The sequence below is a fragment of the Lissotriton helveticus genome, chromosome 10 (genome assembly GCF_964261635.1).
Source record: "Lissotriton helveticus chromosome 10, aLisHel1.1, whole genome shotgun sequence".
Classification (NCBI taxonomy): domain Eukaryota; kingdom Metazoa; phylum Chordata; class Amphibia; order Caudata; family Salamandridae; genus Lissotriton; species Lissotriton helveticus.
This window is the reverse complement of record NC_136071.1, coordinates 1,218,482,259-1,218,499,520: the sequence shown is the minus strand read 5'-3', so window position 1 is coordinate 1,218,499,520 and position 17,262 is coordinate 1,218,482,259. Positions and strand designations below refer to the sequence as shown.

General features: G+C 49.7%; 1 protein-coding gene across 1 annotated transcript in view; it reads left to right on the top strand.

The window, feature by feature from the left end:
• The window catches only part of LOC144784983 (fatty acyl-CoA hydrolase precursor, medium chain-like), a 221,560-nt gene that overhangs the window by 121,722 nt on the left and 82,576 nt on the right, over positions 1 to 17,262 (top strand). Inside the window, exon 6 of the mRNA XM_078664103.1 lies at positions 6,961 to 7,065. Coding sequence (XP_078520229.1) covers positions 6,961 to 7,065 — 105 coding nt within the window. The remainder of the gene's footprint in view (positions 1 to 6,960; positions 7,066 to 17,262) is intronic.

Genomic DNA, 17,262 nt, shown 5'->3' with positions numbered 1-17,262 from the left:
ACCTGCATCTGATGTGGTGACCACTATTGTGATGTACAAGTATTTCCAGCCATATTTTTAATTAGTTGGTGTGATCCTTATGCCTGTGTAACACTTGCTTGTCCTTCCAGTGTTATGTTTTGTGTGGTGTCTGTACTTCAAATTTCAATTGATTGGTAATCTTGATTTTGTGTTCATGTTGCTGTTCGTAGGTTTTTGTGCTGATGTGTTGTCACACTCATTCATGTTCATCTGATTGTCCCGTGTGGTGGTGTTTCGTTGTGGCTGGATCCATCTCTACATCTGTAATATTTTTTGTTGTGGTCAACAAAGGGATTTAGAATTTTTTCTTCGGCTCCTGGGCGTAGGTTTTATATTGCATGAATGGTGTTGGTGGAATAAATCCTCATCAATCTGGTGTTTCTAAGCTGTTTGCACATACCCTTTGCTGTTTTTTTCGTTGCAGCAATTTTGACTCAACAGTTACTCGAAACTCTCTTTGTTTTGAATTGTTTCATGTTTTTCATGGTGTTGTGCTATGCATTTTCGGTGCTCGCTTACAAGGCACTCTTTAACCCTGTGTTGCTATGCCTTTCAGATGTGACGTTTTGACCGGGTGTAGGATTCCTGCTTTTATTGTCAGAAGCATAGGAAGTGGGCCAGTAGTTCTATAGGGTAGATGCCACCAGGACATATTTGGGAAACATTGTTTACAACGCGGTGTTTACACCGCGCTACCTTTACAACAATGCGATTCCAACGCAAGTCGTTACTACGCGTTGTGCTGGATGGCGCTGTTGGATAAGGAATATTGTAATTTTATATTCCAACACCTTCCCTACTGTTACGTGGGCTGGTGTCGGAATATAAAATTATAATAATCCTCAATCCGCGCACACCAACGCAAGTCGTTGTAATGACTTGCGTTGTAATGGCAGCGTTGTAAAGTACCGCGATCTAAAAGATCGCGTTGTACTGACGTACATCCACATATTTGATTGTTTGAATGCCATAACAAAAAACATGCATTAAAAATGCAATAGGTCTCGTCTTTTATTACGTTAAAGCCATTTGCTTTGCCATACAATACCATTAGCATAGCAAATGGCTTTAACTTAACCAAAGGCAAGACCTGTTGCATTTTCAATGCTTGTTTGTGAATGCTTCGCTGTCAGCGTTATCACTAATTTTTCTTCCGAAATTTCTCAAAAACGACTTTTACACCAAATAACAAAAAACACAATCTGTGTAACAACATCTGCCATTCAGCCAAATTTGGGGCAATTCCGTCCAGCGGTTCAGGCTGCAGGTTCGACTATGCGTCCTGCACGAATTAAAATGGTAAACATACTTTTTTTAGCCTCTTTTTCTCAGCCCCCACTTAACAGATCACCCTAAACTTCCCATGCACAGCAAGTCTTACTGTGACACTTTTTAAAAAATATTTGTCATCCGTCATCAAAGATCGAGGAAAGTCAAAAAACACCTTTCCTATGGAAATTAAGTCCTAACTATAACTACCTACTGGTGACCGCCAGAAGGTAATATATGGTTTGAGCATTTTTCTTCATAGGTGCACATGAACTTACTACAAACAGATTTAAAAAATGCAGAAATGGTAGTCATGGTTTAGTAGATCGCACTTCCTATTGTGCAACAAATTCAGGTGGGTATTTTAGAATGAAATTAGTAAAAAAAATCACTGTGGTGCTGGTTGATATCAGATACTACCTGTGTTGTGCAGAAGGGTGGTGAATTTGAAGGCCACCACTCATAACCTGAATACAAAGTAGATCACAGCACTCGTGCTACAGCTAGAAGAAGCTGCTAACTGTCCCAAGGAGCTTTTTAAAATCCTTCAAAACTTTGTTAAACCCGCCGCAGGTGAGAGCTCTGATGAGTTCTCACAGACCTTATGCGACGAGATATCGTCTTTCTTTGAGAGTAAAATAAATACTATTTATGACAAAATAGTGGCTGCCAATAACAGCACGAGTGACACCAACAAGTTCACATTTCCAACTTTGCTAAAGGATAACGTACATCCATTACTATCCTTTCCTCTCATTGAAAGCACAGAGCTCCTTCATCTCATCACTCATATTAAATCAGGATCTCCAAATGACCTCCTCCCTGCCAAGATGGTTCCCCCTTTGATCTCTCTCCTGGGGCCTCTCATACAGAATGTCATTAACATCTCTCTCATTAAAGGACAAGTCCCAGCAGATTGGAAAAGGGCGGTGGTAAACCCAATACGTAAGAAAGCGGCTTCCCCATGGACCGACCTTTCCAACCTGCGCCCAATTTCACTCCTGCCATATATCAGCAAGATAGCTGAGAAGCATGTGAACACCTATCTGTCACAACATCTTGAAGCGACGGAGGGCCTGGACTATTCACAATCTGGGTTCAGGCCAAACCACAGCACCGAATCAGCCCTTCAAACAGTGACCAATAACATCAGAATGGCACTGGATGAAGGCAGCTCTATGATTCTGGTGCTGTTGGACCTCTTCGCCGCTTTTGATACAGTGTCTCACAAAGTGCTTCTGGAGCGATTAAAGGACGTAGGACTGGAAGGTGTGGCTCTGTCATGGATGGAAAGCTTTCTGTCAGGCCGCTCTCAAGAGGTTAGGCTGGGCTCCCACAAATCAATCTATAGGGAGCTCAATAAGGGAGTGCCACAGGGCTCTTGCTTAAGCCCGACACTTTTCAACGTGTACGTGGCCCCCTTGGCCAACCTAGCAAGATCATTTGGGTTTACCCCGGTGTCGTACGCCGACGACACCCAACTTCTCTTTCCCTTTAAAGACCTGACACCTGCAATAAAAAGATCTTTTGCAGAGGGAATGAGAGCAATATCTGCATGGATGTCATCAAACTGTCTCCAATGCAACATAGGGAAAACGGAGGTCATGTTGTTTGGACAAGCAGCAGCACACTGGACACCAGAATGGTGGCCCTCAGAATTAGGTCCTGTTCCCAGCCCTAAAAGTACGGTGAGAAATCTTGGAGTGCTATTAGATCAGACACTCACTTTCAAGGACCACGTAAATCAGGTGGCTAGCACCTGTTTTCGAGCTATTGGAATGCTAAGCAGAGTGTTTCCCTATCTGCCAGACTGCCATAGGAAAACACTTGTGCAGGCATTAGTCATCAGCAGAGTGGATTACTGCAACGGCCTTCTATTAGGAGCAAATGAAGGGCAGTTTAAAAAGTTACAGGTGATCCAAAACACGGCAGCAAGGGTAATCCTTAATGCTCCCCCCAGGACTCCCTCTCTCCCGCTGCTAACCAAGCTCCATTGGTTACCAATACGGAAGCGAGTGCAGTTTAAGACCCTGTGCACTATTCACAAAAGTGTGATAGGCGAAGGCCCAAAATATCTAGCCAAAATCTTCCAGCCATATGCCCCTGGACGAACCCTGCGCTCAGGCAACCAGCAGCTTCTGCAGGTGCCTAGGATAAAAAAGTCCAGACAAGGAGGGCGAGCACTAGCCCATCTAGGACCAAAGCTTTGGAATTCTTTACCTCTCGAGATGAGATCACTCACCAGTCATCTGACCTTCCGAAAGGTTTTAAAAACACATCTATTCCCGAGTAACTGATCCCCCTCTGTTAATATGTACCTTTTTATAAACCATCTGAGGATGTTCTTACTGGCAAAGCGCGGAGATACCCCTTCCGGGGTCTATTCAGGCGCTATAGAAGAGCATAAAATAAAATAAAATAAATATAGGGCCCGATGTAGGTAATAGGGAAATACCGATTCCTAACTACCGAATATTACCGATTCGGTATTTAGAAATCAGTATTTCAGATGTAGGTAAGAATTCGGTAAAAAATACCGAATTCTTAATATTCGTTATCACCGAGTCTGTAATTGAGATTCGGTAATAACGAATACCTACCCATTCATTCCTATGGGCTTGGAGGCCCATAGGAATGAATGTGAAGACATTCACTATTACTGATTCAGTATTATTGTGGAGAAGTGTGGCTCAATGGTTAGAGCGGCAGACCCTGATGCAGGTCTGGCTCGGGACCAGGGTTCAATTCCTGCCTTGGCTGGTCTCGGCGGATCTTGGGCTCATAATTCCTCGGACCCGATTTCTCGCCTCGGTGCCTACTCTAAGCATGGGTCCCACGCTGCAACTCTGGGCAATAGCTTGCTTAGTCTCCACAACGGCCCCCTACAGCGCTAGGGATGCCGGTTGCACCCTGGGGATACCCAGGAGTGGACATTTCACGGGGAAAAACCAGGAAGGGTTCCCTAGCGGTATGAGTACAGCGCCAGGACACTCAGGAGTATCAGTGCGCTTTACAAGTACGGCTACATTTACATTTACATTTATTACCGAATAGGTAATACCGGGAGGTATTTCAAGGGTGCCAGGGTGTCCAAAGAACTCCCTGTTGCACCCCTGAAATGTGCATGTGTGCACATGTAGTGCACATACATGCCTTAAGGGCATGGATGTGTGCCACATGGCAAATTCCAAAATGCAAAAAAGTGCTTTTTGAAAGGAAATCGTTACTTACCACTAACTTGAAGTTGTAGGTAAATAGCGATTCCTTAAGGCTGAGGTGCACTGTTTTAAGTGCTACCTACATTGCATTTAAGGAATCAGTATTACCGATTCCTTAAATGCAAGGTCAATAAGGAATCAGTATTAAAGAATCGGTATTTACCGATTCCTTATTACCGATTCCTTCCCTACATCCCACATGGCTAAATACCGGGCGGTAACGGTGAAATTCACCGATTTTCACGGTTACCGACCGGTATTTGCCCACCTACATCTGGCCCTAAATGTATAAACTTCACTCCAATTAGTCACGGTCAAGAAAAGTTCAGTCAAGGTTCTGTTTATTGTTAGAAATCTTCATGTGACAAAGTGACATCAGAAGGTGGAGCCAACGCGTGTTTCGCTGCTCATGTGACTTCTTCTAGGCGGCAAACTTTGTATAATACAATAACAGGCGATCCGAAGCTGTCTATATGTGTGCACACATCTGCATCAAAAAGGCAGGAACAAACCTATTCATTGAGTATAAGGAATTTGATAAGAAGGGAGAGAAGAAGAAGGAAGTCCCACAATCCATCAAGAAATACCCATAGGTGTGAAACCATAGCATGCAACTGTCTTCTTTGAGTCCAAGATTGCAAGGACAGCAAGGAAAATATTTGAATCTCATCTGTGCTACACGCGATGCAACATACTCATAAACTTGAGGTGTGTCTGACAAACTTGCACCCGCTGAACCCTGACAACTAAAGACCCATCACAAATGGACCTTTCCAATAAAAAGTTTAGATTATGATAGGAATATTGAGTTTAGCTACAGTCAGAATGCAAGGAAAGAAAGAACTGCTAGGGCCCTGGACCTATTCTAAAATGCTCACCTTTGGGAACAAATGTAGAGTCCTTATCCTATCGAGGAACATGCAATATCATCTTATAATTCTGGTGTGTAAGATTGGAGAAGATGTGGGGAAGAAAGGAAATGTGTCCTGAAAGAATAAAGAATTTTTTATAAGATATAGGAACTTAAATTCACCTTAATGGCATGAAAATGTACCACGGGTTAAATCCCTCATCTAAGTAGAAAGATAGGAAGACGGCCAATATCGAATTCCAACAAAATATCATTTCTCATCTGTGGAGACTCACCTTCTATACCATGCATAGTGATGTTGGGGCCAAGTGATGTACAGACAACTAGGAGTCGCACACAGTGCAATACTATTCCTTTGTGCAAGCCTAACTCAAAAACGTGCTGGTCCCTAACTATGGGGTCTATTAGGATGGCGGGCAGATCGCCACAGCCCCACCGGCAGTGGCGATCCGCCCGCAAAACACCCCGCCGGTCAGCCTTTTACCCTCCCGCCACATTAGCATAGCGGGGTTAGCGTGGCGGACGGAAAGACCGTTCGACGCTTTTCTGCTGGTAGGCAATCGTCACGATTGCCGACCCTGTGGAAAAGGCCTGCAATATGGTGGCAGTGCCTTGTAGGCACCGCCATCCATATTACGATGGTAACTGTGTAATGCCTTTCTATGGCAGAGACTCCGCCACGGAAAGGTATGCAGTGTTTCCTTTGGGGGCCTGTTGAGGGCCCCCAGGGGGGTGGGAGGCTACACTTGGGGTGTACCCATGGTACCCCCCAACATTGGCATACACAAGGTGGCAGGGACTGCGCGGTGCCTGCTACGTTGTGCATGCCAATGCACAACATGCATATATTGCATTGTGGCGGGTGTTGCTTACAGCACTGCCTGCCACAATGCAATATATGCGGAAAGCGATCGCCAGGTTGGCGGTCGCATCTTAATTGGCGGTGATGACCGCCTCACCACTGGCAGCCGGTCCCAGCACCGCTAGAGTGGCGGGCGGCCTGGAGTCCACCCGCCATTCTATTAGACCCATCTGTTTCCGCCTTTGCCTGCTTCTTTAATTCCAATGTTTGGGACTTTTGATGATATGTTCAGTGCAGGGCTTTCTTCCCTGCTGAAATTGTCCCTAGTGTGAGTATAGTTTCAAGGGTCTCTGTCTAGCTCTGCCAAAATGTCCAACATGGCAGAGACAGCAGTGTCATTAAATATTCAATATCTGTGATAGTCTGACTGCATCCCGGTGAGGAGAACAAGGAGGGTACGTCATACTTGGGTTTTCCTTCAAAGAATTTTTCTTATTTTCAAACGATGTGTAAAGCTACAAATGTCTACATGCAGTTGCCTAAAATCAAGAAAAGAGGTTGTGCAGAACCCCAAACCTTTACGAAGTACATTGGTTTGTGATGTAGACAATGTATAGTTGCTGCTTTGCCTTGTAGTCAACATGTCTTCAGAAATGTCCATAGTTGCCCTCAAAACAATAGTACTATTGCCCCTACAATGTCTACTACTATTACAACCACTACTACAACTAGTAGTAATATTACTCCTGTTAATGCTCATGGTTTGGTTTTGTTTTCAGCTCCTGTCTCCGCTGTCTAAGGGCTTGTTCCACAGGGCCATCTCCCAGAGCGGCGTCCTGGCCGCGGTCATTGACGACAAGAACATTATCCGTAGCATCGCCCAGGTAAGTACTTCCTGTTCAGATGCAGGAGTGAGTATAGAGATATTGGAAAGTGCAGGGAGAGTGGGATGGGGGATGTGTGAGAGCAGAACCTGGGGGCATATTAACAAGGCAGGCGATTTGAAATTATCGCCCTTTTTGCGGCTGTTTTCGGTCGAAAAGCGGCGATAATTTCTTCGCCCTATCAGCAAAGACACGCTATAGCGTGCTTTGCTGATTTTGCGCCCTTGTCAATAACGCCCAGCTTTGCATCTCTAATGAGATGCAAATTGGGCGTTCCAGGGCAAAATAATAGGAGAAATGTCTCTAAGCGACATTTCTCCTATTAACAAGCTGCACGCTAATAAGCAGAGCATTAGGAAAAGTAGCGCTAACCACAGTTAACGCTACTTTCCTAACGCATGCTTGTGACCTGTTCTTAGCCATGTAATCCAATGGGAGGTGGATTACATGGCTAAGATTGTCCTGCCCTATCAGCAAGGTTATCGCCTTTTTCAATGGAATATCGCTGTAAAACCAACAATATTCCATTGAAAACGGCGATAATCCCCGCTATCGCTGGGATTTTTATCTCCATGGCGTTAAGCGTTGTTAATACAACGCAACCATGGAGATTATCGCCAGCGATAGCGGGCGATAGTTTTCCTCACGCTAGCAGCGGTCAGCGATAATTATCGGTGCCGCATGCTAATATGCCCCCTGGTGTGGAAGAATAGATACAGCGACCACTGATATCACACCCAGTTTGAGGCAAGGCGACAGTAGAGCATCTTGGGGAGTATTTTTTCCATTTCTGCTCCTGCTTCCCCTCCTTAAGCCCTTAGACTCACTGCAGACCTTATCCCAGCATTAACTCAATCCTTACTCTATTCCTAACTTGGAAGCCAAGCCAAACAGCAGATATTCCCAGTGACCCTTTCCCTGAAGCTGAGTCTGCCTCCTCCTGACTCATAAACACCACCCTGAGCCTCGCCATAATGCACACCTCAACCTCAGCCCTACGCGTGACCCTCTCCGTGACCCCAGGTCTAATCGTTAGTGTGAGTCTAAAGCAGGCGTCACTCCAGGTGGATCGTCGAAAAACAGTTGTTACCGACAATACTAGGGGGCATATTATCAACAAAGTGGCGAAGAGAGGCGTTAGCCATCTTGGCTCAGCTCCTCTCTTCGCCACTTCGGAAACGCTAGTCTTCACCATATTACCAAGGATATGACGCAGCCTAGCGTTTCCACCTGAGATGGCGGTAAGTTTTACACCTTATCGCCAGCGCAGGCACCCTTGCACCAGAGTGAAAGGGTGTCTGCGAGCAGGGAGGTTTGTTTATGTACTGGAAGGAGTTCCTTCCTGCACATAAACAAAGCTTAAGTGCCAGTTGGTAACTTACATGTGTGCTGCTTCATGCAGCACACATGTGAGTTACAAATTGGCACTTTTAAAAAGAGTTTTGTTTATGTACAGGAAGGGACACCTTCCTGTACATAAAGAAACCTTGGTGTTTTGCTTTGTCCATGTGTGCTGCACAAGGCAGGGATTTTCTGCTCTTAAATTCGGCGCAACCACCGATTATCGCCTCTCTTGATAATAGGTGGCAGCGTCAAAGTGAATGGGTGTTGCGGTAAAACGCACACCGCAACACCCACTGCACGCCCCCTTTCACGATGAGTTTATCCTGAAAGGGGCCCTATTACCAAGGCAGCGTTAATGCAAATATCGCTGTGTTATCGGCAGAAAAATGCTGATAACGCGGCGATGAGGGGCTCGATCATATGCCCCCAGGTTTCACAGTTATTCAACAATAAATGGTCATGCACTTGCTGAGTTTCTCAAGGAGGCCATGAGAAGACCCAGGCCTGGTTCATATCCTTACAGCCTTTAAATCACCCTCCATCAGGGATCTCCCTAGTCCAGTTTAAGGCAGAGTTCCCAGCCTGACCTTCTGGGACCCTGATGGCTGCTCTCTGTTGGTTTCCCTCTTTATGTCTAGCGCCTCAGCAGCCTCCTAGGCGCTGGTCATGGAACAGAGGAAGGACAATGGGTGGGAACATTAGCTTTCCCTTGGATGTCCCCTGGAAGTTGCACCGCTATTCCAGCGAGAGAGAAGTCTTCTTGTGATGGCATCCTCCTCCCAGGACCTCTGACACCAGACCCTCCCTCTGCCCACACCTCACAGGTGGCACCAGAGAAGTCTTGCTGTGATGGCATCCTCTGCCCTTGACCTCTGACACCTGACCCTCCCTCTGTCCACACCTGACAGGTGGCACCAGAGAAGTCTTGTTGTGATGGCATACTCTGCCCTTGACCTCTGACGCCTGACCCTCCCTCTAACCACACTTGACAGGTGGCACCAGAGAAGTCTTGTTGTGATGCCATCCTCTGCCCTGGAGCACTGACTCCTGACCCTCCCTCTGCCCACACCTCACAGGTGGCACCAGGGAAGTCTTGCTGTGATGGCATACTCTGCCCTTGACCTCTGACGCCTGACCCTCCCTCTGTCCACACCTGACAGGTGGCACCAGAGAAGTCTTGTTGTGATGCCATCCTCTGCCCTGGAGCACTGACGCCTGACCCTCCCTCTGCCCACACCTCACAGGTGGCACCAGAGAAGTCTTGTTGTGATGCCATCCTCTGCCCTGGAGCACTGACGCCTGACCCTCCCTCTGCCCACACCTCACAGGTGGCACCAGAGAAGTCTTGCTGTGATGGCATCCTCTGCCCTGGAGCACTGACGCCTGACCCTCCCTCTGCCCACACCTCACAGGTGGCACCAGAGAAGTCTTGCTGTGATGGCATCCTCTGCCCTGGACCTCTGACGCCTGACCCTCCACTGTCCACACCTGACAGGTGGCACCAGAGAAGTCTTGTTGTGATGTCATCCTCTGCCCTGGAGCTCTGACCCCTGACCCTCCCTCTGTCCAATCCTTGGCCTCGGCACCAGAGGGCCTCAGCCTCTCCAGTGGCTGCTGCTTGAACACAGGAGGCAGTAAAGGTGGGGTGGTGCCAGGGGAGGCGCTAGAGGGCCTTGACTTGTAACTTGACAAAGTAATTAGGCACCTGGGGTTGTACCTGGGCATTTGTTGAGCTAGAGCATGTGACTATAGCTTGGTTTAAAATGGCAGCATTTCAACACCCTGGACACGAAGCCACGCTTGTTAGTATTCGGGTGTTATCTTAAACACATTGAATATGTTTCTTATTGTATTGATTCATTCTCAGGGTCTCATTTACAAAGCCTTGGTGGGGGCAGTGCCACAAGTTATTGCTGCCCTTTGCCAATTAGAGAGGGCAGGAGATATTTTAAAGATATTGTGCATTCTCGTCTTTTCACCCGGCGCTGGCGCACACTTTGCAGCCCAGCACCAATGCAGGCCCTCTTCAACCGTGGTGTAAGGGTGTCTGTGTCATTGGCACGATTATTATTGTCCAGGAAGGGGCATCTTCCTCCACAAAAACAATCACAAGAGGCATTTTCCTCGTTCTATGTGTGCTGAAGAGTGCAGCACACGTGGAAACATGAAAAAGCAAGGGGCGATGTAAACATTTCTTCTCATTACACCTGCTCCGGGGAGGCGTAGGGTTTTCTCCCTGCCACATGTTTATGTCATGTTGCAAATGTCGGGTAGTGTAGACATACATGGATGTTGAGCAGGAATCCCACCCCGACGCCCATGGGATACCTTCTCGAGTCAGAGTCAGACAACGTAGCGCTTTGCACTGCCTTCCCTTACTCCATATCCATGAGGCCTTGGAAGCCACGCAGGGTGGCCTCACGGCACCTCGTAGAGAGGGTTGAGAGGCTTGAGGCCTTGGAAGCCACGCAGGGAGGCCTCACGGCACCTCGTAGAGAGGGTTGAGAGGCCTGAGGCCTTGGAAGCCACGCAGGGCGGCCTCACGGCACCTCGTAGAGAGGGTTGAGAGGCCTGAGGCCTTGGAAGCCACGCAGGGTGGCCTCACGGCACCTCGTAGAGAGGGTTGAGAGGCCTGAGGCCTTGGAAGCCACGCAGGGTGGCCTCACGGCACCTCGTAGAGAGGGTTGAGAGGCTTGAGGCCTTAGAAGCCACGCAGGGTGGCCTCACGGCACCTCGTAGAGAGGGTCGAGAGGCTTGAGGCCTTGGAAGCCACGCAGGGTGGCCTCACGGCACCTCGTAGAGAGGGTTGAGAGGCTTTAGGCCTTGGAAGCCACGCAGGGTGGCCTCACGGCACCTCGTAGAGAGGGTTGAGAGGCTTGAGGCCTTGGAAGCCACGCAGGGTGGCCTCACGGCACCTCGTAGACAGGGTTGAGAGGCTTGAGGCCTTGGAAGCCACGCAGGGTGGCCTCACGGCACCTCGTAGACAGGGTTGAGAGGCTTGAGGCCTTGGAAGCCACTCAGGGTGGCCTCACGGCACCTCGTAGACAGGGTTGAGAGGCCTGTGCTGCCGGATCGACATGAAAAGAATCACTGCGGCGGCGCAGGCCTCTTGTGAAGGAGCCACTGTCCTTTTGACATACAATGCGTTACTTCCGGTGACATCAATCATCAGGGTCAATGTTCATGTGGCAACCAATCCCTGTATGTAACTGGGGTCAAAGGCCATGTGAGGTCCCTTGCTGTGATGCCAATGGCCAGTGATGTTTCTTCTGTACTTCTGATATTTGGGTGACTCAAGGTCCTTGCCCTTCAGGTTTGTAACTTTGTGCGGCTTCTGGTCGTCGCCATGAGGCGGTGTTGCTGCTGCTGCTCTAGAACAGTAACATCACTTGTGAACAATCCATCTCCGCCATCCTCTGGAACATGCTCCCCGCATGGAGAAGGGGCTTCTTTAGGAATCCTGAGCTTGGAGAACAGCCATCTGATTACGCCTTTCATGAGAGGCGTTTTCTTCATTCAATGTGTGTTGCAGAATGTAGCACATCTGGAAAGAGGATAAAAAGAGGAGAAATGTAAACATTTCTCCTCGTTACGTCTACTCTGGGGAGGTGCACTGTGTTGGTGCATAAAATGGTGCAGACAAAAGTGAAAACATAACATGGCACATGTGTGTGCCATGTCTGCAGAAATTGCAAGCAATGCATGTTAGTCATCCCTACAGCAGGCAGTACAGCCTTAAGGCGGGGTGCATTACATGTGTGGGCACAGCTGCGCGAGCAGATATGCCCCTGTGCTGTCTAAGTCAATTTTTAGGCATTGCAAGTGAACAGGGAAGCCATCTTAAGTGAATCTACTGGGTATTGGTGATTACGGGTTCCCCAGCTACATGATGGCTTCACTGAAACCACAGATGTTTGGATCCAAACATCTCATATTAATAAACCCACAGTGATTCCAGGGACGGATTTGTTAACAAATGCACCCAAGGGGTACCTTAGAGGTGCCCCCTGAAATATACTAGTATTCCAGTGTGCTGGCTGGCTGGTACAGTCCAGCTGCCTCCACAGATGTGCTTCTGACCCCCGAGGGGGTGGGAGCCCCACTCCCAGAGGTCAGAAGCAATGCCTGCTGTGGCAGGAGGTGTTTACACTTCCTCCAAACAGCATGGCTAGTAAATCAACATGCCAAGGCCAGAGCTTCAAAGCCTATGCCGCCTTCGATATGCTAGCCTGGCATCCCTCAGACCTGGTAGCTTCCACCCCCTGCCCTGAGGCATATTTGGCATCAGGACAGGCAGGAAATTAGTTATGCAAGGAGGCGTGGAGCACAGCCAGGTCAGGCACACCTCTACGGTGAGCTGCCTGATTGCCCCACTCTGGGAAAATTCCGCTATCTTAGTGATGGCATAATTAGGAACACTGGGGCAGGGTTATGGCCACAGGAAATGGTCATATAGGGGGCGTAATGACCCCAAGGGTAAGCAGCCAATCAACGCGGTAACAGAAGACTGTTGTGGACATTTGGTGGCAAACTGTGCCTACCCGTTCCAGACTCAACAGTTGCAAAGATCCAATTCATTCTGTTCCTGTGCATCCTTCTAAAGCCTCGGGCTTGGCAGTACTTCACAGAACTAGCCAGCAGCTCCCTTGGGGTGGTGGAGCCGCTCCCCTGCATCCTGCAGGCACTGACCGCAACGTCCAGTTCCAAGTAGCTGCTGACCACTGGATCCACCAAAGCAGTAGCCGCCAAGGAGAAGGTCGGCTTACTCAAAGAGGTTGGATCCATCTCCCTACCAAGTTTGGAGACCCTGGAACTCCTCCAAGTCTCCTTCAACCAATACTTGGGGTACCAGACCCTTTGCTTCTACCAAAGCTTGTTGTAGTCCAATCCAGACTCCAACAACACAAAGACCGACAGCTGTCCAGGGACATCAGTACCACCGAGGCCAGCACATAGAGTGGCCCAGCTGTCCTGTTTTGAACCTCTCTACAGGCCCCACACGAGAACTGTGAGTGCCTTGACGCACAAGAGTCAGCCAGTCAAAAATACTCCACACCTAAGCCGCCTGACCCAGGCTGAGGGAATCGACCACTCCTTCTTGCTCCCAGGACCCTCACAAACCAAGCCCACATTGGGAGCTCCCAGACTTTGCCCTAAGTTCAGCTTTACAGCCTATTGTAAGTGCCCCTCCTCCTTTTCTATCGTGTAGCACGCAAGCCTACCAACTCGCCCAGCACCTCTGAAGGATGATGATGTAAATAGTGAACGAATTAGTGGTAAGAGAGTCTGTTATGTGATCACTGTTAATCCTACAGCTGTATTGACAGATGGCGATGAAAGTTATGAACGAATATGTGGTTAGAGAGTCTGTAGAACGCAGACGGGTGCATCTGGAAACGCTCTCCTCGTACCGTGATCGATTCATTCACTATTTACATCGTCATCCTTCATAACGGCTGTGTGATTAACCCCTTCCGCGCTAATGACAAAGCCAGCTCGTCATGGGCGCATTCTCAATTTGCGATTCGCAAAATGCTAATCGCAAATTGAGAATGACTTCCCATTCATTCCTATGGGCCTCTAGGCCCGTAGGAATCAATGGGAAGGGATTCCTTAATTGCGATTCGCAAATTGTGAATCGCAATTAAGGAAACTTAAGAAATCGCAAAAAAAATTGCGATTTCATAATGCATAGCCTTTTGCGATTTCTTAATTGCGATTCCTTAATTTTCGCAATTAAGAAATCGCAAACGGCAACAATGATGCATGTGGCCGTTTGTGTCCTTTGCTTTCTATGTCCACGTTGACGTAATTAATGTATACATGAGAGTGTGCATAGGTGATTTGTATTGTACGTTAAGTTGGATTCTGGCCTAGAGAGCAAGCCAATTCAGGGCTTTCAGGTGGGGGGAGATGTGCTCTGATTGGATGAGGCTTGGGCGGTGCAGAGGGGTGTGCTCTGATTGGATGTAGGCTTGGTGTTGCAGAGGGATGTGCTCTGATTGGATGAGGCTTGGGGCTGCCGAGGGATGTGCTCTGATTGGATGAGGTTTGGGGCTGCAGAGGGATGTGATCTGATTGGATGTAGGCTTCGAGCTGCAGAGGGATGTGCTCTGATTGGATGAGGCTTGGGGCTGCGGAGGGATGTACTCTGATTGGAAGTAGGCTTGGGGCTGCAGAGGGATGTGCTCTGATTGGATGTAGGCTTGGGGCTGCAGAGGGATGTGCTCTGATTGGATGTAGGCTTGGGGCTACAGAGGGATGTGCTCTCATTGGATGAGACTTGGGGCTGCAGAGGGCTGTGCTCTGATTGGATGTAGGCTTGGAACTGCAAAGGGATGTGCTCTGATTGGATGAGGTTTGCGGCTGCAGAGGGATGTGCTCTTATTGGATGAGGTTTGGGGCTGCAGAGGGATGTGCTCTTATTGGATGTAGGCTTGGGGATGCAGAGGGATGTGTCCTGATTGGATGAGGCTTGGGGCTGCAGATGGATGTGATCTGATTGGATGTAGGCTTCGAGCTGCAGAGGGATGTGCTCTGATTGGATGAGGCTTGGGGCTGCAGAGGGATGCGCTCTTATTGGATGTAGGCTTGGGGATACAGAGGGATGTGCTCTGATTGGATGTAGGCTTGGGGCTGCAGAGGGATGTGCTCTGATTGGATGTAGGCTTGGGGCTGCAGAGGGATGTGCTCTGATTGGATGAGGCTTCGAGCTGCAGAGGGATGTGCTCTGATTGGATGAGGCTTGGGGCTGCGGAGGGATGTACTCTGATTGGATGTAGGCTTGGGGCTACAGAGGGATGTGCTCTCATTGGATGTGGCTTGGGGCTGCAGAGGGATGTGCTCTTATTGGATGAGGCTTGGGGCTGCAGAGGGATATGCTCTGATTGGATGTAGGCTTGGGGCTGCAGAGAGATGTGCTCTGATTGGATGTAGGCTTGGGGCTACAGAGGGATGTGCTCTCATTGGATGAGGCTTGGGGCTGCAGATGGATGTGATCTGATTGGATGTAGGCTTCGAGCTGCAGAGGGATGTGCTCTGATTGGATGAGGCTTGGGGCTGCAGAGGGATGTACTCTGATTGGATGTAGGCTTGGGGCAGCAGAGGGATGTGCTCTGATTGGATGTAGGCTTGGGGCTGCAGAAGGATGTGCTCTGATTGGATGAGGCTTGGGGCTACAGAGGGATGTGTTCTGATTGGATGTAGGCTTCGAGCTGCAGAGGGATGTGCTCTGATTGGATGAGGCTTGGGGCTGCAGAGGGATGTACTCTGATTGGATGTAGGCTTGGGGCTGCAGAGGGATGTGCTCTGATTGGATGTAGGCTTGGGGCTACAGAGGGATGTGCTCTGATTGGATGTAGGCTTGGGGCTGCAGAGGGATGTGCTCTGATTGGATGAGGTTTGGGGCTGCATAGGGATGTGCTCTGATTGGATGAGGTTTGGGGCTGCAGAGGGATGTGCCCTGATTGGATGTAGGCTTGAGGCTGCAGAGGGATGTGCTCTGATTGGATGTAGGCTTGGGGCTGCAGAGGGATGTGCTCTGATTGGATGTAGGCTTGGGGCTACAGAGGGATGTGCTCTGATTGGATGTAGGCTTGGAGCTGCAGATGGATGCGCTTTCATTGGATGAGGCTTGGGGCTGCAGAGGGATATGCTCTGATTGGATGTAGGCTTGGGGCAGCAGAGGGATATGCTCTGATTGGATGAGGCTTGGGGCTGCACAGGGATGTGCTCTGATTGGATGAGGCTTGGGGCTGCAGAGGGATGTACTCTGATTGGATGTAGGCTTGGGGCTGCAGAGGGATGTGCTCTGATTAGATGTAGGCTTGGGGCTACAGAGGGATGTGCTCTGATTGGATGTAGGCTTGGGGCTGCAGAGGGATGTGCTCTGATTGGATGTAGTCTTGGGGCTACAGAGGCATGTGCTCTGATTGGATGAGGTTTGGGGCTGCAGAGGGATGTGCCCTGATTGGATGTCGGGTTGAGGCTGCAGAGGGATGTGCTCTGATTGGATGTAGGCTTGGGGATGCAGAGGGATGTGCTCTGATTGGGCTTGGGGCTGCAGAGGGATGTGCTCTGATTGGGTGAGGCTTGGGGCTGCAGAGGGATGTGCTCTGATTGGATGTAATGTAGGGGTCATGGACAGCAATTTACATAAAGAGACGGTCTTCCTGCAAGCCCCTGAGTTGCACAGACAGTGGGGGGCTAGTTGCGCTGTTGGACAGGCCACATGAAGGGCTCGCTCCCTCCCCGCAGGACAGGGCCCGGGCCACCGTCAGCACCATTGCCCGGCCCAGCCGCCATCTTGGACACGGCACCACGCGGCCGCGCGGCCTCAGCCCGACCCCAACCCTGGGCCTGGCCAGGCCCCGACATCCCGGCACCACCCTCCACCCAGGAGGTGAACGGACCACTTGGCAGGTCAATGGGAGTAAGAAGTGTCGATGGCTCTCCCCCGCCAGGTGCCGAGCACCCCCAGCCTCCTCGGGCGCTGGCTCCACCCCCCTGCTGGGTGTCTGGACTCCCTCATCCCAGACCTCCCGACCTCCAAGAGCGAGGGTCCGGACATCAAAGGGCGCCAGACCTATAACTGAGGCCGCCCCAGGACAGGAAGGCAGTTGTATCCTGGAGTCGAGAGACACCGCGACGAACTCATCCTTGACGGACTGCTGGCGCTGCCACAGCCCTGCCTTGTGAACTATTGTCCTGCCTGCTAGCGCTGCCGCGGCCCTCTGCAACCTTCATCCTCGTGGGACCTGCTGGCGCTGCCGCGGCCCTCTGCAACCTTCATCCTCGTGGGACCTGCTGGCGCTGCCGCGGCCCGTTGTAACCTTCATCCTCGTGGGACCTGCT